Here is a 25,556-nt window from a genome sequence, read left to right as displayed (position 1 = left end):
AGAGAAAAAACCCAGAAGAAAGCACACCAGCCAAAAAACGATGCACATGATTTATTCTGCACAGAACACAATGAGAAGTGATGAACCGCATCATTCATAATAACTTTAAAAATGATAGATGACAACTCAACTGTAATGCTCAACTCACAAAGAAGAAAACAGATGTAAAACTGGGACAGCACACAAGACATAGCAGAGAGACAGAGTTTGAAAACATGGGGGCAAGGGGGGAGGGGAGATTCTACACATACCTTCAACACATTCTCCCAATGAAATGTCAGATTCTGCAGACCTTAATTCAAACCATGTACAATATCAAATATACCTAAAGATCCCCACACCACCCATAGATAGCTTGGCTTGTTTTGCTTCACTTTTTTTTTCTTTTCTTTTTTTAAAATCCCAAAATATACAGTTACAGTCTATATTTCTCTACAACCATATCACCACATGGAGGGGAAGCAAATAATCTGACCTACAACTAATGAAGACTTCTGAGTTTGCATAGAACAACAGGCATCAGGCAGGCTCAGGAGAGACCCAGACTGACCCAACAATTTCCATGCACACAACGGCCACACTTCTGCAAACAAGAGATCATTTCAGCCAGACTTTCACATTTCCACCATCATCAACACTGCACAAAACTGAACACTTCCAGTTCTTACCATCCTCAACCCACCCTCAAGGAACTATGTCATTTGAGGTTGAGTACTAGCAAGGTTCCTTTCCCACAGTTGAAACTGAAAGGGCACGAACCCCAACTACGGCTGCTTCCATTCCTGTTTGCATGACATTGTTCACATGACAACCCTTTACGAAGCTACGTTTATCCAACACCTGTTCCCAATAATGTGCACGTATCCAAAACTCAGCCATCCAGAAAGGAACTAAAAACGTTCTTTCCAAGTGATACGATTCTGGCAGTCGGATGTCCACATGGAAGCTGCAAGGTCCACATGTGGGCCTTATGAGGCACAGTACAGAGCCCACATAGAAACAGGCTTAGCTACAGAAACTGTCTTCACATGTGAACAAAAACAAACAAAAAAACAACAACAAAAAACCACTCAAACTCACACTCCCATAAACAGAACTCACAACAAACGACCTGATACCCCCTTATTTTTCTGTTTTACGAAAAATATATATATACATAGCTGAAACTTTCTAATTGATGTTCCTTTACAACTGTCTAAATATAATTTGAATAAAATATTTTTTTCATCTCTTTCTGGGGAAAAAAAGGGGTGGTAACATGACTGGATTTCTCTCCATCTATGCTGTGGAAATGGAACCAAGTTCCAAGTCATATCAAAAACAAGAGAACGAAAGGTATTTCAACACTCAGGAAGTTGTCCTAACACTGGCAATGTATGTATGTATGTATGTATGCACATTAACACCCTAACCCATTGTCCACAAGACAGCATGGTTTGCTGCAGGTCCTCAAAGGATAACATGCCGTCTGCGACAACACTAAAAAGACCCTCAAGTCAAAACTTTCTAGGATGATAATCTGTTGATATATATATTTATATATGTAATTGTAACACACATTAAAAAAAAAAGTAAAGAAAAAAAAAGAGGAGAATAATGTATGGGTGGGGGGGTGATCCGCAGTCCAGGGAGCCAACCTCCAGGTCCACACAGGCCAACCCCTTTCTCCGTAGCATGCGTGCACAAGTCAACCAAGGTTTCCAGAGGACGGTGCCCGCACAGACAGACAACTCCCAAACAGTTGCCAATAACAACAACACACTCTGCTCAGCGTCCAATAGGGCAAGGGGGGACGGGGGCCAAAGCCTGGGGTGGGGAAGAGGGGAGAAAGGGGTATGTGGGAGGGGGCTGGGGGTGGGGGCTGACACTACACTTTCATTGTCCTTGCACACTCGCTCTCTTCTCTCTCTCTCCGGACACCCCCAACTCTTCTCTCTGGTCTCTTGGTGCTGGGGCGTTTTGTGTTTTCCCATGAAATGTAACGATGAGCAATGACGTTAAGTAAACACAATGGTATGTATATAGTAGTGATGATGGTGGTAGTGGTGATGGCTTGTGGTGGTGATGACGACGGGTGCCGAGATGAGATGAGAGGGTGATGTTGCTGCTGTACACGAGGTTATGCGTCCTCCTCGTCCTCAAGCTTCCTCTTCTGCCCCCGGGGACCATCCTCCACCTCCTCCTCGTCCTCATCCTCCTCTGCAACATCACACAACATTTTTTAATGATGAGGTGGGGTGATGAAAATGTTGCTATGGGAGTCCACTTGCGTCTAGGACTAACCTGACATGGCTGTACTCTCTTAACACATCCCAGCATCAACCAGGCTAAGAGATACAGAGTTGGTCTGGAAATCTGAGCATGAAGAGGATGACCCTAGACTATGTGGTTCCAATCATCTCATATGAGCTCATAAACAGAAGCCAGCCATGGGAAGGGAAAAAACCAACCAACTCTGCTTTTGATACAAGAAACACCAGGGGACAGAAAAAAAACCCAAAAAACCCCCCAAAAAACTGCCTACCAAATCAAGAACCTAGATAAAAGCCATGGTATTAGGCAGAATTTGCAGACCCACTTTTGTCTGATTTTCATGGAAGTTCCCTGGTTAAGTTTTAGCAAGAACTGCATGTGCTTGCACGTCTCCATTTCCTGTTGTTTTTTTTCCAGGTCACTGAAAGGCTAAAATTTCGTCATGGATGTCACAGTTCTGACGAAAAGATTTTAACATTTTCAGTGACTGTTTCTGCAAGTTTAAAAACCTGTATGGACCCTGGATAAGATCAAAGAAACTAATATGATTATGACCCACTGCTTAATCTAAAAAAATATAAAAAATCAAGGGGCATATTTGAGCCCATAAACAGTATCCAGTCATGGGACGAAGAAAGAAAAACAAAAGAAAGAGAATGACTACTTAATGATTTCATGGCATATACACAATGATGTATATCTAGGACCTGAAAGAAACTTTATACTTCTTGATGATTTCATAGCATATATACAATGACGTATATTTAGGACCTAAAAGAAACTATACTATCACTGAGAAGAAAAAAAAAACCCAAAAAACTTCATTCTCACTCACCCTGCTCACCATTCTCATCCTCATTGTCCTCATCTCCCTCCTCTCCTTCCTCCTCCTCCTCTTCTCCCTCACCAAGCTCATCGTCATCGTCGTCGTCCGCCTCAGGATCAAAATCCTCTTCCTCTTCGTCGTCCTGCACAAAGATAGATACTCAACATTTACCTCAGGGATTGGAAGGAACTCAGCTTTCAACTTTCACGGCGCTCTGAAGGCAGCATCTCGGTTATACATATATTGTGCACACCTAGTCTGTCTCATGAAAATAGTAAGGGAGAAAACTTCTGAGTCAATTTTTCTAACAAGCTGCTTTACTTCTGTCGAGTCCTCAGCAGACTCACTATTCTATTACTGGACTCATTTTTTTGTTGTTGTTTTTTTGTTACTCCCTCCCCACCTGTCCCCCTTCACTGTTTTCTACACCTGGTTCAACTACAGATTCAGGGGGAATTTCTTTCACCTATGATACATCTCCCCAATCCCCTCCCCCAACTCCTCAGAAAGCTTTCTGGAGTGTAGTTTTTCTCTGCAGTAGGCAACAGGATGCCTGGCAAAGTCAGGATATAATGCATATCGCTTTCCTTGGCTACAGTCTCTCGCTTTGTTTCCTTTGTTAAGTTTACCTCTCTGGAGGAGGAACCAAAGAGAAGCTGTACAACTTATGAAGTAATTCACTGTTGTTTTGCTATAAAAAAAAGAACAAAAAAACACCAAAAACAATCTTCTTTACAAGATCTCGCACACCTTCATATTTCTGCCTAATATGAGTTCCTTCAAATAATCTTAGCTAAATCTCTGGTTATTGATGAGAGGGAGACGTAGTCCGTTTGTCCATCAATGCATATTCTAAATTTTAAAAAACAATTGAAAATCTTCTTTCTTTTTTACCCTTCTTAAACTCAACAAGTACCGAACAGTTTCATTAGAATGAAATAAATCTTACAAAACATCTTTAAAGCAAACTTTGCTCCACTTTCATCAGACCATTCAGATTCACATAGGGTTCCAACTAAATACTCTCGGGTGCACCTTTCCACTCAAAACACTTGAGAAAAAAGTTTTACATTTACTCTTATGTGCTGCACAATCATCATTCAATGTTGAGTGTAATGGACAACGTAAAATAATATTTGTAACACAAGATAAAAACTGAGAGCAAAAACAAAACCAATACTTCAAAATTAGTAAACACAGTAACAAGTTCCACAAAAATAACAAATAAAAATTACATACATCTATAAAGAAAGCACCATGCAGCCGCATATGATACTGAACATGCAGACCAAACTTGGGGGTGGGGGGAGGATCTCAATTAACCCACTTTATTTTGTGGGGGTGGTGGGTTGTACTTTCTGGGTTTTATTTCTCTGCACATCTTGATCACTGTTACTCAAGCTCTTGGAAAGCATCAAGCAACAATGGTTTGAAGCTGTGTGCCTTTGCCTCATGGGACTTCAAGTATCTGAAGTTCTATACCCCTCTATCCTAAACCAATCTGAACAATCTAATACCTGTCCAAACATTTTTTTGTCTTTTTTTTTTTTTTTTAAATAAATAAAATCCATTTGCACAATACTCAAAGATTTATACAGATTGCTGGGTCTTTACTTGCTCATAAAAAAGGGGGGGGAAAGAGGCCAAACATCCATGCAAAACTGCAACAAATTATAAACTGAAAACAACAAAATAAAATAAAAATTAAAAATCAATACAATCAACTGCCAAAGCATACAAGAAGGGTTGGTGAGTTTGAAGATTGAGGACAGCGTGTTAAAACCACATCATGATTTACTTTGCGCCAGAGCTGTCTGAAAGGGTGTGGGGAAAGAGCTTGGAAAAAAAACTGGGAGATGAAATAGGGGATCTTTGCCCTTCACATTTGTTTCACACAGCATAATCTTGATCACATGCTGATTTTCTGTAATCTACTACAAAAAATCCATTGGACACCAAGTAACTGTGGACAAGAAGCTACCTGTGTTCTAGCAGCTCAACTCCATCATCCTTAGAGGACTTTCAACTTAGCAAATTTTCTATATTATGCTCTAACAAAAGAGAAAGAACCTTCCCCTCGTGGAAAATGCATCCTTGGAAATTTCCATTTGACTATCAATTACTTCTGACCGATATAAAAAAAAAGGGAGAAAAAAAGAGGAAATTTGCTCATTAGTTTTGAAAGCACCACATATGTACGAGGCCACAGCTTTCTACCCTCAACTGACCGAACAGAAGAATATCATGACTTGGGGGGGAAAAAAAAAAAACCTCTTCGTCTTCCTCCAAACAAATTCGTCAAGCTTCAACATTCTCTCCCCCAAAACAAAGGCTTTCTTGGAAATGAAGGATGTGGAGGGAAGGAGAATATATAATAAAAAAAAAATTAAAAAAAAAAAAAAAAAAAAAAAAGGGATGTGAATGGGTATGTGTCAGGGTGGGGGTAACCTCCAGACAAGTCTCCAACTAGGCCACACAGAGTACATCCAGCCTGCCAGCGACTACACTGTACAAGGAAACTAGAGAAAAGGTACACATGAGTGGCATGTCTCACTAACTTCAATCTGGCCTTTCACCAAGTAGTCAAGACCAACCTCGTCTTCCCCATCCACTTCCTCGTCGTCGTCGTCATCATCCTCGTTTTCATCATCTGCAGGACAAGAAAAAAGCACAGGCAGCCCACTGCTGCTTTATTCCACATCATTTTCTCCTGTATACACACATTCATTCATCTTTGTATCACTGTCTTTTTTTAGCTCAACTGACCTCAGCCTTTGCCCTTATCAGGAGTGAAAAACTTTAACACTGATCTCGTGAAAATCTGGGAGTGGGGGAAAAACTGGGAGAGAAAAAGGCATTAACGCAATGAACGTTCCATCAATTTTTCGCTGGAGGACGAAAAAATACAGACTAATTGGAAACATTACCATTTCTCTCACAAGAAATATACACATCATACATAAAAACACAAAACAGATCTAGTAACATGCTTACAACAGTACTGTGTGTGTGTGTGTGTGTGTGTGTGTGTGTGTGTGTGTGTGTCTGTGTGTGCGTGTATGCAGATCTTTTTTTCCCCTGCATTTTGTTCTACATCATGAACAGATGATCATCATGCCCCATCCCCAGTTTTCAAACTAGTTCAATGCCACAGCTGTCACACACAATACAATAGCACTGTCCATTTTCACCACTGCTGTTCTTGACACTTAGCGCTGATCTTGCTCTGTAATAACCAATCCATGACATAAACATTCCTTAAACTGTTTTTTTGTTTTTTTTAAGCAACCAAGCACCGGTAACCTGGAAGAGAGGGTTTGCAATACAAGAACTGTTCCAATAAACTTAGTCTCAAATCACACACACTGTTCACAACCTTTTTTTTTTTTTTTCCAAAGACAATATTCATTTAACATTCTATACTGTTTCAAAATATTTTAGTAGGTATGATTCAGCACTGCAGTTTTACATCATAAAAAACATATACATATAAAAATCAAACTCCTGTGACAGGTCCAATATAATCATTTGGTCTTTTCCTTACCATCGTCATCGTCGTCATCATCATCAACCTCATCCGCTGAAAAACAGAACCGCAAACTGATTAGTTTGAATTTTCAGATCATAACAAAGCTGTATAAATATATGGTGCTGCATCTTGCCTGTAACTTATGATTTTCAATTAAAAAAATAAATAATAATAAAGCCTTTTACAAACACACATACATTCCCATACAAGGTGGGAGCACATTAACGTAATTTTAAAGAATACTATAGACTGATCTATGCAGCTTCTGACAAGGCAAATGTTTACATTTATGAAACATTTTTTTTTGTTTTTTTAAATTCTGATACCAGATTCATTCCAGTTCCTTATCACTGGTAAAACTTTAAGCAGGCAGAAACCTGTAGAAAATATTAAAACACTAAGCCAGTTTCATTCCTGCAAGATCCCACAACTTTAAACCAAATGCTGCCACAGTTCCAATAAGGAAATTTTCTATCTAAAATTATGTTTAAATAACGTACTTACCATGACCCAACTAGTGCAGACTCCGGCAGGGGTCTGACATTCCCGTCCTGTGCAAACTACTATCCGCCTATGCGGAGAAAATGAAAGTACTACGGCCGATAACCTCCCGGAAGTAGGTAACCTCCCCTTTGTCCCGCTGGCTAGCGCCCTCTTTTGACGGCAATATGCCATCACCAGCGCAGCAAGCAGGGAGAACAGGAAGCTAGGAGGACGGGAGGGTCTTAAATTTGGGTCACGGTAAGATGTTATTTAAACGTAATTTTAGATGGAAAATTTCCTTTTAATTACACATACTTAACCGTGACCCAACTAGTGCAGAATAGCGCGACAAGGTGGAGGGCTCGCCTGTTCTACTGTCCGTGTGCTGCGATGGCCTATTGTGCAACTACCACAGAAGTGATGCCTCTTGAGCCATCATCCCGCAGGCGTGCGACGTCTCTCAGGTAGAAGTCGATGAGATGGCAGGGTTTTTCCAGTAGGCAGCATCCATGATATCTTGCAGCCATGTTGAGTGCGCTAAGGCGAGAGAAGAGGACCATGCTCTGACTTCATGTGCTCTGGCTGAGGAGGCATCAAGTCTCAATCCTTCTGTTCTATCGCCAGTGCGCTGTGATGGCCTGTTGTGTGACCACTGCAGAGGCAACGCCTCTTGAGCCATCATCCCTAAAGCGATAGATGTCCCTCAAGTAGAATTCGATGAAGGTAGAGTGTACTGTGTCACCTAAGGATATTGGTGCGGGCAAAAGAAGACTGAGGTCCGCAGCTGTACTGTGGGAGAGGTCTGTGGACCACAGCTGTACTGATAAATGTAGCGCAAAGAAAATCTCTTCGGTGTGTTGAATCCACACTTTACTGAGAGCCCTTCGAATCACAGGAAGGGAAGGAAACACATACCCTATAGGGTTGTCTCACTTGAGCGCAGTTGAGTGTCAATGCAAGGAGGTGCACATGTGGTTTGATCTGATTCCACATCGGCTGTGGGCCAATATTGGAAGTGATATATGTGTTTGGAGGAAACTGAGGCACGAGACAGTGGTAGGCCACCATGTTGGGCTTGCCTGAGGCGTGACGTGACAGCCAGATCTGTAGAGCTCCTTCATAAGAGCTGACAGGCGATAGGTGCTCCCCCTGCCACTTTCTGTCGTTGCCAAAAAAAAAAAAGACAGCACTGGCATGTTGCCTATGCATAGAAGGGCAGACATTTGGCAACAAGAGACTTGAGGTCCCTGGTGTCTCTGGGACAGGGCTGTGTAATTTCCCAGGTAGGTACCATCACGAAGGGGCATACGGAAGGCTTGGTGGCTTCTCTACCGGAGTGTGGCATGTTGGAGTAACCTGCAGAAAGTTGTCGGCAGTCAATGGCTGGGTTGGATCAGGCTGTGGGAGTGCACTTCATGTGCCCGCAGGTCACTGAGTCTCATTCTGTGGTGGAATTCCTAATGGAAGAGGGTTTCCTTGGGGAAAATTTTCGCTGAAGGTTCTTTAGAGAAAAAAGGGACCGGATCCATGACAGGCCTCAGGCTGTGTGTGGTGCGCACTAAGTCTGGGATGGAGCAGGGCGGGGGCAGGGAGGAAAGTGGCTCTTGATGTGTTATACTGGCCAATTACATCAAATCACTGATCTGACATGCGTTTTCAGTATGGCCAACAATAAAGTGAGAGCTATATTATCAGCGGTTTCTGAATTGCAAAGGGAAATCATTTGCAGCTTAGTCTTTCATGGAGGACTATGTCTCTCAGACTGGAAGACAAATTGCACTGGGACTTAGTGCTGTAGTCTTGACTATGTATCTCAGACAAGTCAAATTGCACCGGGACTTAGTGCTGTAGCCTTGGGGGCTAACTAGCGTTTGGGATCCGTCCCTATAGTGAGTCCTTAGGCCCTCTTGATCGAGGGACTGGGGATGCAGCTTGGGCAAAACACTCGTTGCCTCATCTGCTGTTCTAATGGTTATTGTCGTACACAACTGAATTATCATATACTGGTCCTAGGAGGACACTAGTCAGCATGGGTAAATCAGGAAACAGCTGCTGTGTGCCTGAGGGATGAAGGTGTCCACCATGCAGGTTAAGTTGAAATGTAAGGAAGCCGGAAGGAGTTGTGGTGCAACTATGTGTCTGAAAGACATGGTGCTTGCTTCCGAAGTGACAACAAAGTCATCCTCTGACAGGCTTGAGAAGGAATGCCCATCTGTAACCACAGCAGTGGATGTGTGTTGAGGCTGAAAGGATCGTGCAGGGAAGACCAAGTGCAGAAATTGCTTTCAAACGCCAATTGTTTGAGACATCGATGCTGGATCTCTGTTCAAGTAAGATGACGGGGCGAAGTAATGTGCTTGAACGCGGCATCTGCCGTGTCAGTATGAGTGGGCAGAAAGGTACGTCCCTGTGGGTAATGAATGGTTCGTTGTGCTTTGTGAGACGCATCCGTCCTCGTCAATATGCCTTTCTCCCGAGTGTAGAGGAAAACAGTTATTACCCAGGCCTTCTGCTACTAGTGAGGAGTGGAAGAGATGGACTTAGGGTGATTGTCTCCTGCCCAGTGGGCAGTTTTTGGGCCCGCTAAAACTTGGAAGGAATGAAGGGCATGTGTGTCCAGAGTGGCACCTCTAAGATGGACTGCCTCATCCCTCTTTGTACCAGGTTAGGGCATCTCTAGCCCTGTGGGTGATTGTTGCAGACAAATGATTTGGGTTGCCTTGTCCCTCCATGCACCAGGAGAGGGCATCCTTTGCCCTGTGGGTGGGAAGGGTGTGTGTGTGGGTCCCTAAGGACCAGCCACTACTGAGATGTGAAGGAGCATACATTCAGGTGTGAATGAGGCAGTTTTGTCTGTGAGTGCAGATGTCATCCGAAAGCAAGGAAGGGATGAATGTATGAAAATGAATACATATATGTGCAAAGGGATTATACACTTCCATTAACTCAAGTGATGATGTCAGGAATATGCCAATGACATGACAAGAGATCGAGTCACGAGAAATAGAGGGCGCTAGCCAGCGGAACAAATGGGAGGTTACCTACTTCCGGGAGGACAGGAATGTCAGACCCCTGCTGGAGTCTGCTCTAGTTGGGTCACGGTTAAGTATGTGTAATTAAATATATAATTACATAATTATAATATATAATTACACACGTTCACACCGACAGAAAGTGTTAGGCTTCCTTGACTAAACACGGCATACTTTTGGGGAGAAACACACACACATACACGCTTGTTTCATTGGGTGGGAGTGACTGAATTTCATTATACTTAAATGCGTGTGGACATGGTTCAAGGAGCCAAAATGATAATCTTAATACTGATATAAAGTAAAAGAGAAGATTCCCCCACTGGTTTTTTAAATCCCCAAAACTCCACAACAGAAATCCATAAAAATACAGAGACACTTCCACCCCTGGTTTCAAATAAAAAGCCCAGGCTAGCATAGCTTCCAACTCACGATCATCCTCGTCCTCCTCATCCTCCTGGTCCTTCTGGTTGTAGCCGTCCAGGTAGGTGATCTGGGTCAGCATCTCAAACACTTTCTCCCTGTACCCCTCCAGGTTTGTCACCTCACAGTTGAACAAGTCCAAGCTCTTCAGGTTGGTCAAGTCTTTCTGTGAACACATTGCAAGTTGATTGTCGGGGGGTCAGTGGTTGGTCTTGAAGTTGAACAGTGACAGAACCAAAGTCAGCATGGTCTGCGTCAGTTTGGCCAGCAAATCAAGCTATTTCAATATGCACTATCTTGGATTTAGTCACTGCATTTTTGTGAAAGACAAAAAACAAACAAAAAACAACTGCCATTCATAGTATTTTATGTGTAGTGTATTCACACACCACCATCATCAATGTTACTGTATCATATAATGATAATTACAGTAAGTAAAACACTATTTTTCCTTTCCAAGTCAAAAATCATATCAAACAAGCACATTCTCACCAGGACACCCCATCCCACTTCATTGGACCAGCAGCTGAGTACTACTGGAACAATGCCTTGTAATGTTGGCAATCAGTACAACAACTGTAATCATGTTGTTCACTGCCCAATGCTCAGTTTCATCATATACTACTGATATTGCCAGCCAGTGGAACAGTGGTCTCCATGTTTCAATAATTTCAAAATTAAACTTCCAAACATTTTTCTTTATTAGCATCATGCCCCACGCTCATTTAGGGGGAGCATTGCTTTTTTCTTTTTTAATCAATGTAAGCTATCTGGAATTAGAAGGGAAAAAATAATGAAAAATAATCTGGCACATGCCATTGTCATACATTTCTATGCAACAGGATAAGTGGCTCCATTCACAGATTTACATGTCAACTCCAGCTGTGACATCAACACTTTTCAAAAACATTATACTTGTAAATCATAATTAATCACATGTTGGTTTGGAACAGGAATCAATACTGGCCATGTGGTTTTGAAAACTCACTCATCCTATTCTTCCTCCAGCAATATGGCTTTTCATTCATTTATGTAAAAAAATAAGAATATTAAAAAAATAAAAAATAAAAAACCAAACAAACAAAAACCTATTAAAAAAAAAAATTTTTAAAAAAATAAAAATTTTTAAAGAAGAATTATAAACCATTTTACTGGGGGAGTGATCCAAAAACACAAGTACACAGACAACAGAAATCCATAGAAGTACACCAGAGGAAAAAAAGAAAAAGAAAAAAGGTATCTATTGTTCAAGTATAGCATCCAAAGCTAAAAACGTGTTGGCTGTCAGTGAAGCATTTGGAATCATGTCAGTTCATTGCCCAATGCTCAATCTCATCACACAGCACTCGTACCATTTTTGCACTTTTTTTCCTTCTTCCATAAGCTATTTTTGTTAATTCATGCTACTAATGGGTCACGGTGAAGTATGTGTAGTTAAATTTGTGTTTTGTCCAACTCAATCAGAGGTGTTACATATGTTACAAGCTCACGTGCTGCATCCATGAAGTTCCAGACAGACTGGTAACAATAGAAAATCAAATTTAGCTTTATGGAGTAATGAATCCTGGCTGATTTTGAAAAGTGACGAAAAAGGACACAACTTGAACTTCCAGCTGACTTCACACTCAAGTTTGAGCAGTTCCAGCATTTCAGCACCCTTGCATCTCTTCTAAAAATCTTTATATTCTAAAATTACTGCTTGAGTCAAGTCAAACTGTTCAAAGATGTATAAAGTGATAATAGCACCTCAGAACAGTACAACTGTTTAAAAAAAGTGAGTTTGTATAATACTCCCAGTTTGGTTAAATATGCTTATGTTTTGCATCCGTTACAGTAAATGACACCAAAAACACTTTCATACAGTGTAAATGTGATAGGTTATGCAATATACAAGTGAAGTGATCACCTCCCCCCCCCCCCCCCTTCCATTATCACATTATGATAGCTGCAGATTAAAAACCTCACAGGCAAAGAGCACTGCACAAGCTGTAATCCTTTCAGTGCTAAAAGAGTAAGCAGTGACTACAGCAAGCACTGTGCTTCACTGCAAGTGTTGGCTGTCAGCAAAGCAATTGGAATCATGTCATTTCATTGCCCAATGCTCAATCTCATCACACAGCAAGCACACATCCATTTTTGTACATTTTGCACTTTTGGCATACACTTTTTTCATCAATTAGTGTTCTGTCTAGTTCCATCCAAAGTGTTAACCCTGTCACAAACTTATATGCTTCATCGCAAGCATTGGCTGTCAGCAAAGCAATTGGAATCATGTCATTTCATTGCCCAATGCTCAATCTCATCATACAGCACACACACATCCATTTTTGTACATTTTGCACTTTTGGCATACACTTTTTTTTAATCAATTAGTGTTCTGTCTAGCTCCATCTTAAGTGTTAACCCTGTCACAAACTTATATGCTTCATCGCAAGCCTTGGCTGTCAGCAAAGCAATTGGAATCATATCATTTCATTGCCCAATCTCATTATACAGCACACACATCTATTTTTACACATTTTGCACTTTTGGCATTCACTTGTTTCATCAATTAGTGTTCTGTCTAGCTCCATCTTAAGTGTTAACCCTGTCACAAACTTATATGCTTCATCGCAAGCCTTGGCTGTCAGCAAAGCAATTGGAATCATATCATTTCATTGCCCAATGCTCAATCTCATCACACAGCAAGCAAACATCCATTTTTGCACATTTTGCACTTTTGGCATTCACTTGTTTCATCAATTAGTGTTCTGTCTAGCTCCATCTTAAGTGTTAACCCTGTCACAAACTTATATGTTTCATCGCAAGCCTTGGCTGTCAGCAAAGCAATTGGAATCATGTCATTTCATTGCCCAATGCTCAATCTCATCACACAGCAAGCACACATCCATTTTTGTACATTTTGCACTTTTGGCATACACTTTTTTCAATTAGTGTTCTGTCAAGCTCCACCTAAAGTGTTAACCCTGTCACAAACATATGCTTCATCGCAAGCGTTGGCTGTCAGCAAAGCAATTGGAATCATGTCATTTCATTGCCCAATGCTCAATCTCATCATACAGCACACACACATCCATTTTTGTACATTTTGCACTTTTGGCATACACTTTTTTCAATTAGTGTTCTGTCAAGCTCCACCTAAAGTGTTAACCCTGTCACAAACATATGCTTCATCGCAAGCGTTGGCTGTCAGCAAAGCAATTGGAATCATGTCATTTCATTGCCCAATGCTCAATCTCATCACACAGCAAACACACATCTATTTTTACACATTTTGCACTTTTGGCATACACTTTTTTTTTCATCAATTAGTGTTCTGTCCAGCTCCATCTAAAGTGTTAACCCTGTCACAAACTTATAGGCTGCGTAAATATTCCCATACAGACCATTTCCAAATCAAAAATCAACACTGGCCATGTCAATTTAACATCCTTCTGTCCCTCCACTATTGGCTCCACAGTTTATTCAATATAGTTGGGTCACGGTTAAGTATGTGTAATTAAAATATACTTTAAATAAGACCAGATGCAAGTGAAAACAACATGAAGTATTAATAACTAAAAACAAACTATGAAACATGCACTACTTCAAACGCAAGCACAATAACCTGTCCAACATTTGTCTTTTTTAGCAGAATTTCATTAACTCATTAAGCCTGCATCTAAGCACTGACCAGGTACCACTGCTTTATTTCTTGCCAATATCACAGCAATGCTTGGGAATTAAACCCCTACAATAAAACTTATCCAGTAGTCTGACCTGTCGACAAAATAAAGTGACACACAATTTTTTAGCATGCGGCAGTCAGTGAAGCAATTGGAATCATGACAGTTCATTGCCCAATGCTCAATCTCATCACACAGCCCAAACATGCCTTTTTTCACATTTCAAATCTTCAGTCACATAGGCTGCTTTTGTCAACCTTGTGTTGTCTTATCAGTCAATGCTGTGACAATCACAAACTCGCATATCCAATGTCTATAAATGTCCATGCACACATCCAAGTATTTAAAATATCCATCTCCTTCTTCCTTCAGCATCAGTTTTATTCAACAAACACTTATTATTTTTAAAACTTAAAACATGAAAATGATTAAGTAGTTCAAAAACAAAAATTAAAAGGAATACATAACCACATAACTACACAAGCACATGTGACCAGTACATATAAAATTATGTTTCAAAAAAATGTCTTTTCAAATCCTAGTTTCTTTTAAAACAAAGAAACAGAAACAGTCCAATCTTTTATATTAAAAAAAAAAAAAAGAAAAAAAAGAAGTAAATACTGCCTGCTTATTATTCAAGTGATGGCTGTCAGCAAAGCAACTGGAATCATGGTGTTCATTGCCCAATGCTCAATCTCATCATACAGCCAAGATGCAAAGCAGCCACGCAACCAAAACGCAAATCATTTCTTCATATTAATGGCTGTCACTCTCATATCTCTGCATTCTATACATAAGTAATGCATGCTCTGCCCAACACTTCCATTTCTTGTAATGCCCTGACAAGCAACAGCTGTTTAGAGAACTTCCCAACTGGATACAAACAAAAAAAAGAGACAAAGGGAGGAAGAGAGAATGAATCAGTGTCGGAGATAGCTGACACAAAAGGGCGGGGCACTTACCAGTGGTTTGAGAGCGTCGAGATCTTTGATTTTGTTGCCACTGAGCGTGAGGTGTGTGAGTTTAGGACAACCCGTCAAGGCTTGCAAACCACCTGTTATTCTGTTGTCGCTCAATTCCAACTGCACACAAAATGAAACCACCACGTCACAGGCAGGTAGATATACTACTATATATAAACAAGTACAACCGCACAGAAAATAAACAGCTGATGTTTAAATTTATCAGTCTCTCCCGAATACGGAATACGAGTAATGATAAGATGTCTCAGAGAAAGAAAACATTTGGTGCAAGCAGACAAAAAGAAACAATGAACATATGAGAACTACATTTACTTGGCCTGCTACCTGTCCATGTGCATTCACACCAGTTTAACGTTAACCAGTCACCATCACAACACAACTCAGGACTCACTTTTTTCAGGTTGCACAATTTGGGAAATGAAGACAGAGACTGTAAACCGACGTTGATCATACTGAGGGACTCAAGGGCAGAGAAGTCGCTTGTCAGGCCTTCAATCTCTGTCACCCTGCAGTTATCCAAATTCAACTCGTTGATCTGAAACAATAATCACAATGCCCAACATCAGTTCTGTGGTCACACAGTCTGTATAATTCAACTATAATTAACTGTGTCAGGAACAGAACTTTAGAAGAAAAATAAACGAAGCTCATAGTACACTACACAAAACAGAGAAACAAAAGACACTAGAACATGGAATGATTATCTTCACAAAAAGGCCAAACCTATTTTAAGGCCTAAAAGCTTAAGTGGAAAAGGGTTATTTAGAAACATCTGAAAGGGCAGCGGTGACACACTTATGAAAGAAATGATAGATGAAATGGTCTTACTGCCTTAAGTATGTCCGATATGCACTTCTTGACAACCATCAGATTTATTTATTAAAAAAACAAAACAAAACTATTTTGTGAACTTAAATTACTCCTTAAAAAAAAGGGTGTGTGTGTGGGGGTGGGGGTAAACCGAGTCAAATGACTCTTGGTTCCCTGAGAAATCTGATGGTGTTAATACTATTATACAATAATGCTGATAAACTGCATTCACTCATCACTGCCAAAGATGAAAAATTATGTGCAGCCTATTTAACAGTTAAGACTTTTTTCCTACTCAGCCACCAATAAAGCAACCTTTTATTTTGCCTTTTTTGTCAAAGCACCTTGACTTTCACACCACCTTAGCAACATTAAATGCAAGATGAGACCAATTCAACCCAATTCCTTACTCAGTAAATGCGATTTTGTAGCTGAGTAGTTACTGAGCAAAGCTCCCATTAATACAAATATGAACATCCATCAGGTTTGCTTTCATTTGGTTTCAACAAATATTGGCATAGAAAAATGTAAATCTGATTCCCAAGTTCCACCTATGGGATGCACTAAAAATGAAATCACAAATAGAAGCCAAGGGAGTTTGTGTGATTCAGTACTTCAATATGCATACTATTAATTTTATATGTTGTGGGGGATGGGGGTTGGTGGGTGACAGTTTTACATTAGCTGCAACACAAAACATTCGAATTATTTTCGAGACCGCTTCTCTTTAAAAGCAAAATACAAATACTAAACACTGTTCCCACTTTTTGGAACGCGACTGTGACGTCCAGACGCCGGCAAACCGCTAGCAGACGACACTCCACGCGTCATTCTCATGAATATGCACATCATTTGTGACCTCCAAATCACTCCCTCCGTTCTGGCAACCATTTTACTGCAAGCGATGGTTAACTTCGTATGGTGGACAATCCAACACTGGAATATTATTCAACAATAGTTAATAGTTCGATCACGTCACGTCAGTTTCCACCATCCCTGCTCGACTGACTAACTCTGACATAATATCTAGAAGTCCAGAATGTTCCGACTCCGGTGACCTGCCACCCCAAGAAGCATGCATGCGCAGAGCGTCCAAGACGTGGATGCCATGTGCCAGTTTAGCAGACTCGACAGCGTGACCAATAATCATGTGCAGAATAAAATATTGACCAAATAAAGCTTGTCTTGCAACGATCACACCTCTCATATTTAACATTATTAACAATAAAGATGTTGACCGAAAAATCGTAACATAAGCGTGACTCGCTATTTCTTTGTCTGGCCATTTTGTCTCACGCAGTTGGGTGTTTTGGGTTGCTGGTAATGATAGCAAAACGAGGTCACGGTGGCCAGTTCACGGCGCCGCGATCTGACCAAAATTAATACATTATTTTGATGAAGACTGGAAACAAATACAATTTTTTGCGTTTAATAAAATGTTCTCCCCACAAAAAGCCCAAACTTGAAAGAAAACAACCGATCAATCTTCCTAAGTCTACGTTTCAAGATGGCGGACACACGCCTTGTGATCAACAGCAAGAAGCTGTGCTTATAAGCGAGAACGGCTGATCTCCCTTTGCTCAGAAACGCATGTTCACACAATCACAGAAATTTATAATACATCGCAGCAGAACTGTTCTATATGGCTCAGTAGTGCCAATATCAAGATGATTTCACCACAGAACCTCCGAATACTACACTTCGATCAGCAATAAACTCTATGAAAGCAAGTCAACCTCTGTCATCAACCACGAGCACTGAAAACTTCGTGTTGCATGAAAGACCAAGCTTAGCCCAACCGAGGTATGATGGCTGGCAAGTCGAAGTCTCGACTTGGCAGCTGCCGAATCAAGCCAAGAAAATGAAGTATTTATACACATTAGAGCGTTAATTTTTTGCTCAGTCGCATGCTGGAATACTACATTTCTCAGCGGACATATTTATATTTATCGGTTTGTTCAGTAATGTACAGTGGGGTCGTCCTAACTTTCGACAAGTCCTCGAGCGTGTTCGACGGTGTCATGTCCCGTTCCAACTCGGCTGATTCAAAACAAACTAGAACGTCAAAAGTGTGATGTACTGAATGGAATTAAGGGACTTTTCGTTTCCTCGTAATAAATGTAAAGCGAACATTAAATGATCGATAGTTCGCGTATCGGAATGCTTGTCCCAAAAAGGGCGCCATATTTGATCTGTTTGCAAGTGTCTTTACTCAGGCACAGGGTTGCCTTCTTTTTTAGTCAATTTCGTCATTAAAGATTCGTCGTATAAAAAAAACAAACGATAAACAGAAAAAACATCATATTCTAAAATCCACAGCAAACAATTTCTAGTAGAAAGGTAAGAACAATGCCCTGTAAAAAAAAAAGAAAAGAAACATAACGGGTCTGCCAAACGCATGGACGGCGAAAGAACCAACATGGCTAAGTGGAAAATCATACTGAGGAAAGCACATCGAGCAAGGGCGATTTTTTTTTTCGACTGCATTTCAAGACCATACATACAAATAAACAGTACATTACCTCTGATGGAGATCTTCCCCGCATCTCCAGTTCAATCCTTTTTTGCATTCCCGACATCTTTGTGATTTTTACGTTTTCACTATCAACACGATTGCGTTTGCGAATGCACTATCAAGTCGTCGCTTCGATGTACAACAGAGCGCGCGGGACAGAAGCGGGGTCTTGTACGCCCAGCGATTGGCTGATCACTAACCCAGCATTAGCGGGTCCTTCATGAATATGGATGAAAGGTCGCTGAATGCAGCCAATCAAAAACCATTTCCGGTGACGAAACCACAACAATGCGCACGTGGTTTCCAGCGAACAACAAAGAAAGGAACTAAAAAAAATATTCGCCCTCCCTTAGTTCTAAGACATGCCTTATGTAACAGTTAAAAACAAATCCAAAAATGTCATATTGCCCCTCAAAATATGCCTAATAACAAAATAGTACCTAAAATAGAAATAAAACGAAAAATGAGTGTTGTGTCATGAACAAGGAGAATTCGTTCTGGATTTTGCTAAGACAAGTTTTGTTCAGGAAAACAGTCCCAAATCTCTTGTTCTAGAAGACATTCCAAATAATACTTAGCAATGTGATTTGCATACACACTCTCTCTCTTAGATTTTCATGTTTTGTTGTCCAAGTTTTGTTCTGACATTATTACAATTTGAGCTTTCATAATACAATGTTATCATTGAACTGTATGCAATTTTACCTTATTTTTTTTTCATGTGCAGTCAATTCATTGACCTATTGAATAAAATTACAGTAAGACTAACACTAAATTGCATATGATAGTAATTTTCGATCTTATTTCTCATTTGTTATCAATAGATAATAACTTATCAAATAGAATTACAGTAAATGTTGCTCAAATTACATACCATCAATACCAATAATGGTAACAAATGTTAAAATGTATATTTTCAATAAATAATTAGATATATTAATTTCAAGCAAATCTCTAGTAAACTCTCGATGCACACTATAAAAATTATGGCAAGCATATTATCTATTATCAGCTTATCAGGTTATAACACCATTTCATATTTTTTACAAACACACACACACACAAAGTATGTACACATGCATGCATGCAAGCACAGGCACACATGCATGTTTACTTGTCGTAATTACTTCATGTAAATACCAGACAAAAATTGTTTTTGACACACACACACACACACACACACACAAACTTCATCAGTATCCTTTTTTTTTTCTTTTTTCTTCTTTTTTTTAGCTCACTGTCACAATAATAGATAATTTGTGTCAGTGTGTGTGTGTGTTAGTGTGTGTATGTATGTGTGTGACAGAGAGAGAGAGAGTGTGTGTGTATGTGTGTATGTTTAACTGAGCAAGAGGAAAGAGAACCACTCGCTGATGTCTGTTTTGATTCATTAAAGCTGTAAACACATGTTTCTCCAAGATATGTGTTCTTGTTATACTAACTTTTTTTTTCTCCAAGCAAATATCTGTTTGATTTCAATGAATTTATGAAATCATTCAATACTGAACAATATTGTCACATGACTGGAAAAAGTCCACTTCATACATATGATGTTGACTTCATTGCTGGCAACACAACGCATGCTATCATTAAATAACTTTTTTCCTGGCATATTCTGTGCCTTTAAATGGGACACACTGAACAAAAATCTTTTAAAAACAGCATGTGTGTGTGTGTGCATGTGTGCGTGTGCCCACACGCGCACACACCCACACGCTTCATATGAGCAGTGGTTGACAGTATCTTAACAAAGATTGTATAAATGAATTTTCAATAAAATTTCAAATGATAAACATATTATGTCTATGTACATATGTATGTTTATATATCAAATCAGTCATAATTGAGTGCTCTTTTTCACTCCCTTTTCAAACAGCCCCCATTTGCTCGTAACACACATTTTTGTTGATTTCATGTACTGAAATTTTTCTACTTAAAAAAAATATTAAAAAAAAATAAGAAAGTGTCTGTGATTTTTGTGTGTGTGTTGTTGTTGTTGTTGTTTATAATGACAAAAAAGTCATTGTTTACCTGTACTTGTTTTCTGTCTCCATCACCTTGTTCAAGATAAATCAATTGTTATATTTATGGATATCCTCAACCTACCAGTCTTAGTCTTTCCTGAGAAGTGAGAGGGAGAGAAAGAAAGACAGAAAAAAAGAGAGAGGAAATTTGGAGACAAGCTAGCTGAATGAGATTTTCAAATCTCAAAAAGCAACGTTTTGAAGAAAAATATATACTTTTCTGATATAACCGCATTTCATCTTTGATATTCTATGTGGAGATGATAGTGGTGTGTGTTTATGGAGATGATGATGATGGGTTTTTTTCATTGTTGGGTTTCCTTGGGTTTTCTTTTTTTGCTGTTTTCTCAAATTCCGTCTCAACAGCCACTACTGGTGATGGAATATAACATCTGAAAAAATAATCACCTGTTAATTTTTTTTTCTGATTTTTATGTTGATTCAATCATGTATTCATTTATTTGATGTTTTTTGTTTTTATATCTATTAGCTGTTGTAATTCATGATTTTTAAAATTTCACTTATCATTCAATCATCATTTCTAATATACTTTAACATATCTTTTATTTGTTAAGCTGTCTGTTCTCTGCGCTAACTTACACAAATGTAAGGAAAAGGTACATTGCATATCACATGTATGAATGGCAACTTATAATGGTGTTAGTTTGAGTGTGTACATGCATATCATGAGCATGCTTGAGACAGAGTGTTTGCACATGTGTGCACATGTGAATATTGATGGGATGAAACAAGAGGATTGTGCAAGTCAGTGGTGCGCATCCATATGGATTTTGTATACATGTCAGTCTTCTTTTTATTATATCATGTTTTTCTTTATGAGTTTGTTCGGCTGATTTCATAACTCATATTTGGTTTGCCCTGGGGAATGAGCAAAGTTTGTGTGCATGCATAAATTAAGTATCAAACTTCTTTATATGGAGAGAGAGAGATGAGTTCCACAAAAAGATACAACAAACCAAAGCAACAATAGATGAAAGTAGTGTGTGTGTGTGTGTGCGCGCGCACGTGCATGTGTGCGCGCACACACACTTGCCTTTTTCTTTAATTTTGTATCCAAAATTCTTACCTATTCCCAAACTTTATTCTGTTTCTTCACATGTTATTTTGATGTAATTAATCAATAGCAATATTTACTTCACCTACTCATTAGTAGTTTCACACCATTTATAAATTCACTTTCTGTTTGCTTGAAACTGTTTCATGTGGTCATAAGTGTCTGGATTCCTCCAAACTATGGTGTATGTATTCCTTGTAGCTAGGTGTGTGTGTGCGTATGCATGTGCGTGTGTGTGTTGTTGTTTTGTTTTGTTTTTTGATCTTATGAACACGAACACACAGATTATATAGGTTAACGTTGATTTCACTCAGTGTTTTTTCCTGATTTGTTTGAGAACATTGTATGGAAAACGTCGCTTTCACTTCTTGGACACGTGAATACAGTTCCCGTCACTCGTGTCTGCCGTGAACACGGTCCGACATTCACTTATCAAATTTCGCGGGTTCCTCGTCACGTGACATCGTGGAAATTGGGGCACGGCCCACCCTGCCTAACACAAAGGCTCTACGTGGCGCACCTCCCACACTGCATGTTGTGTTTATTTCATGATAATTTTCCTGTCTTTCTAACCCGCATGACCATCTTACCTGTCTCCCATCCCGTCGCACACATTTGATCTGGCCAAACTACCCCATTTTCTGAAATGTTCGCACAAAAACATCTCCAACAAAGACGCTGAGTTGCAGACGATGACATCGCCACAATTTTCTCGCAGAAAATCGCACGAGTTACGAACAATTTGTTTCCTAAAATTTCACAAACACTCTAAATCATCAAATGAGACATAAAATATTGGTGACTGTTTCCAATTGAAGTTGAATTTGCTTGAAAACTGGATGCACAACGCCCCTGATTCAATATGGCGGCTGTTTTGCACATTCCAGCTTGAACGATTTGACTGGCCCAGCCGGCTTGGCTGCCGAATGCTTGCAACGTTCTCTGTGAACTGTCGTGCAAGCGAAGCAACGTGAGAAGACTGGAAAGACTACCGTCAGTCTTTCAAACGTTTTACGAATTAAAAAGGGATTGCTGGGGGAATTATTTTTATTTGGCAAACTTATCTTCGTGGTTACTGTTTGATTGGAAGTGTTTGCACGTTCGAGGAAAGGTCATGATTATGTTGTCCTTGAATGCAGTCGGGGCTTGGGACAGATGACTGCGCCAACATCAGTGATTTCGCCACCATTGTGGCGTTTCGAAAGCGATCACTCGCTGTGAGCGAGGCTGGTGTTATTTTTAGCTTCGTGTTCAGCTGCGTGTTGTTTGAACACGTTTTCGGTGGATCTTCATATTCCAAAATGAGAACAAACATTCTTTCATGACAAAGGTCAGGCCAGCATGAGCGTATATATAATGCTTTTACTGAAACTGAATAATGCTTTCATAATAGTGGTTTGTTAAAGGATAGGTAAAAGCCAGGTATTCGCCGATCAGGAAACGAACATTAATATGTCTAGACTGAGGAAGAAGCAACACATAATAAATAACCATAATCATTAATTAGCCATTGTAATTACTGTCGTTGATATGGCACTTGTCAGCAGATTGATTTGGAAGCACGTTCTGTTCGTAATTTAAAGACTAGCATTTTGCAGTGGTGTTAGATAATTAACGCACAGCTTAAAGGTGACACACACAGAGACGTTTCAAAATCCTTCACGGTTCAAACTCGATCAAAGCTTACAAACTCTATAATCGGTGTCTAAGTCAATATAGATCTGTTTGACCGATGCGTAACGCATGTGGAATATTTTGATGTGCGGTTTGACTGTCTAAAGTTACTTCAGTTAGTTAACATGAAAATCAGACTTTTAACTTGTTAATAATTGTCCGGACATTATTAATTTCGGGATACACACCGTGACGACACATTTTGACAGATCTCGGTTGCAAATTTACACATACGTGGGCATGTGTACTAGCTCAGTGAAAACTGTGCGTGTCATTACAAGTGTGTGGGTGAGGGGTAAGGGGCATTTTGTTTGTGTTTTATTCATGGTCTTGCCGGTGCATGGGATGAAGCTGAAGCACAGTCAGAACGATGACCTTCGCACAGATTTATATATAACTTTCTCGCAACATTTTTACTCACAAGATTGGTCAGCTGACACACATGATGTGCATTCGGTGTGTGTCAATGTGTGTGTGTTCCAGTAGTAGTAGTCTTTATTTTAAAGTAGATGGGAAAAACAACAACAAAAACAAGAGGGGTGAGGGTTGCGGGAAGAAGGGATTGTGTGGCACAATGTGTGTGTGTGTGTGTGACTGAATGTTCGTGAGTGTGCTTTCACTTCCCATTTGAGAACTGACAACTTGACTGAGCTTACGGTCTCTCAATAACGATAGTGTAATGAGCAGACTACTTCAGAAACTGAACAGCAATACTGATCCAGTACGTAGGACCAAGAAACAGTGTTATTTCATCTGCATAATGTAGCAACAAGAACACGACGCTCAACTTCAGTGTTATTTCTGGCGGTGCTGTGTGAGCGCGTGGTCAAGTTGTAGTGTGTGCGTGTGTGTGAGCGTCGTGTGTCAGTGTGTGTGTACGTGTGTGCGGTGTCAGTGTGTGTGCGGTATCATAGTGGATAAGTGTGTCAGTGTAAGTGTGTGTGTGTGTGTGAGGGGGAGGGGGACGGATGGGGGGTCAGCCTCTGTGTGTGTTTCAGTGCCGGTGTGTGTGTGTGTGTGTGTGTGTGTGTGTGTGTGTGTGTGTGTGACAGTGTGTGTGTGTGTGTGACAGTGTGTGTGTGTGTGCGTGTGTGTCACCAGTGTATGTGTGTGTCAGTGTGTCACAGTGTGTGTGTATCTGTGTGCCGGTGTGTGTGTCACTTGTTTGTGTGTCAGTGCCACTCAGTCGGACAGTGTGAGTTTCAGTATCATGTGTGTGTACCGGCCGGTGTGCGCCATATAAGTGTGTGCATGAGTGCGTCGTTCGTGTGCGTCACTGTGTATCAGTGTCAGTGTGTGTGTGTGTGTGTGTGTGTGTGTGTGTGTGTGTGTGTGTGTGTGTTTGTTTGTTCAGTTGCCCAGTGTGTGTGTGTGTGTGTGTGTGTGTGTGTTTGCCCAGTGTGTGTGTGTGTGTGTGAGTGTGAGTATACGTCACGGCTCAGTGATCACAATGACGCCTGGCTCCGCGGTAAAACTGAATATTTTATGTGCATCAGTGCCAGTGTCTGCAGTGCAGCCGCCACTTGTGCACTGAATGCCGCCGCCGTGTAAAATACATGTGTATTTATTTATGTCAGTGCAAGTTGACTGAGTCGTGCACGCCGACTGACTTGAAATCGTGTTCTCAGTCACGGTACACGGTACACGACTGATTGACAAGTTTGTGCCATTATGCACGAGTCATCAGTGTAAAATGTCACGGCAGTGCCTACTCAGTGTGTGTCAGTGTGTGTGTGCAGTGTGTATCTGTGGGGGCCAGTAGCTCCGGCGCTGCCGTCACCACTAAGTCATTGGAATGTGGCACGGCTGAGAATGATCACAAGTTAACACGCTCACTTTGCCAATACAGAGTCTGTGAGGGTCTGGGTTCGAATCCCGGTCTCGCCCTTAGTTCAGTCTACCAAGCAGACCGGGTTTGACTTGACTGGAGCGTCTGGTCATTCAGTTTGGGCGCCGGGTTAAGACGATACATCGAGGTCCCGTGTGCAGCCGTGACTGACGCACTTAGCGACGGATCTGAAAAAGAACCCTCAGTTGACAACGAGAGCGTCAGTTATCAGACCCGCCCGGAGAAGAACTGAATCCACTCTGATAGGTACACAAAATATACACTATGATATGCATCAGTGCACTCGAGGCCTGGCCAAAAAGCGGCGCGGCGTTGGGTCAAGTTGTGCCCGGCTGCTGGTCTGGTCAGCCTGGCATCTCAGTGTGGCTTAGCACTGAGATGCCACAGTACTCCACGCAGTAGTGGAGCGTAAGCC

The 25,556-nt window shown here is 40.6% G+C and overlaps 1 protein-coding gene across 5 annotated transcripts; it reads right to left on the bottom strand.

Annotated features, from left to right (window-relative positions):
- Window positions 1–36: 36 nt before the first annotated feature.
- Window positions 37–22,518, bottom strand: LOC143278153 (acidic leucine-rich nuclear phosphoprotein 32 family member A-like). 5 transcript variants are annotated; one of them, XM_076583197.1, is made up of 8 exons: window positions 22,209–22,518; window positions 15,586–15,729; window positions 15,174–15,293; window positions 10,556–10,712; window positions 6,624–6,659; window positions 5,638–5,729; window positions 3,089–3,221; window positions 37–2,199 (listed from the first exon to the last, which is right to left on the bottom strand). In XM_076583197.1, the coding sequence occupies exons 2-8, from the start codon at window positions 15,643–15,645 to the stop codon at window positions 2,120–2,122; spliced, it is 678 nt and encodes a 225-aa protein (XP_076439312.1). In that variant the 5' UTR covers window positions 15,646–15,729; window positions 22,209–22,518; the 3' UTR covers window positions 37–2,119. The 5 variants fall into 5 exon arrangements, with proteins under 5 accessions (XP_076439312.1, XP_076439310.1, XP_076439311.1 ...); XM_076583195.1 differs by lacking the exon at window positions 22,209–22,518 and adding an exon at window positions 18,527–18,706 and having other exon boundaries at window positions 5,674–5,729; XM_076583196.1 differs by lacking the exon at window positions 22,209–22,518 and adding an exon at window positions 18,527–18,706 and having other exon boundaries at window positions 3,098–3,221; window positions 5,674–5,729.
- Window positions 22,519–25,556: the final 3,038 nt, after the last annotated feature.

Source organism: Babylonia areolata, chromosome 35 (genome assembly GCF_041734735.1).
Source record: "Babylonia areolata isolate BAREFJ2019XMU chromosome 35, ASM4173473v1, whole genome shotgun sequence".
In the NCBI taxonomy this organism is placed as follows: Eukaryota; Metazoa; Mollusca; class Gastropoda; order Neogastropoda; family Buccinidae; genus Babylonia; species Babylonia areolata.
The sequence above is the reverse complement of the archived record's forward strand: the minus strand, read 5'-3'. Positions and strand labels throughout refer to the sequence as shown.

Excerpts from the sequence above, each read along its gene's own strand:
- LOC143278153 (XM_076583192.1), bottom strand. The coding sequence starts at position 18,583 with ATGTCGGGAATGCAAAAAAGGATTGAACTGGAGATGCGGGGAAGATCT. Across the intron at positions 10,713-15,173 it reads TCGACGCTCTCAAACCACTG|AAAGACTTGACCAACCTGAA; the intron begins GTAAGTGCCCCG and ends ATGTGTTCACAG. Across the intron at positions 2,200-3,088 it reads GGATGAGAATGGTGAGCAGG|AGGAGGATGAGGACGAGGAG; the intron begins GTGAGTGAGAAT and ends GTGATGTTGCAG.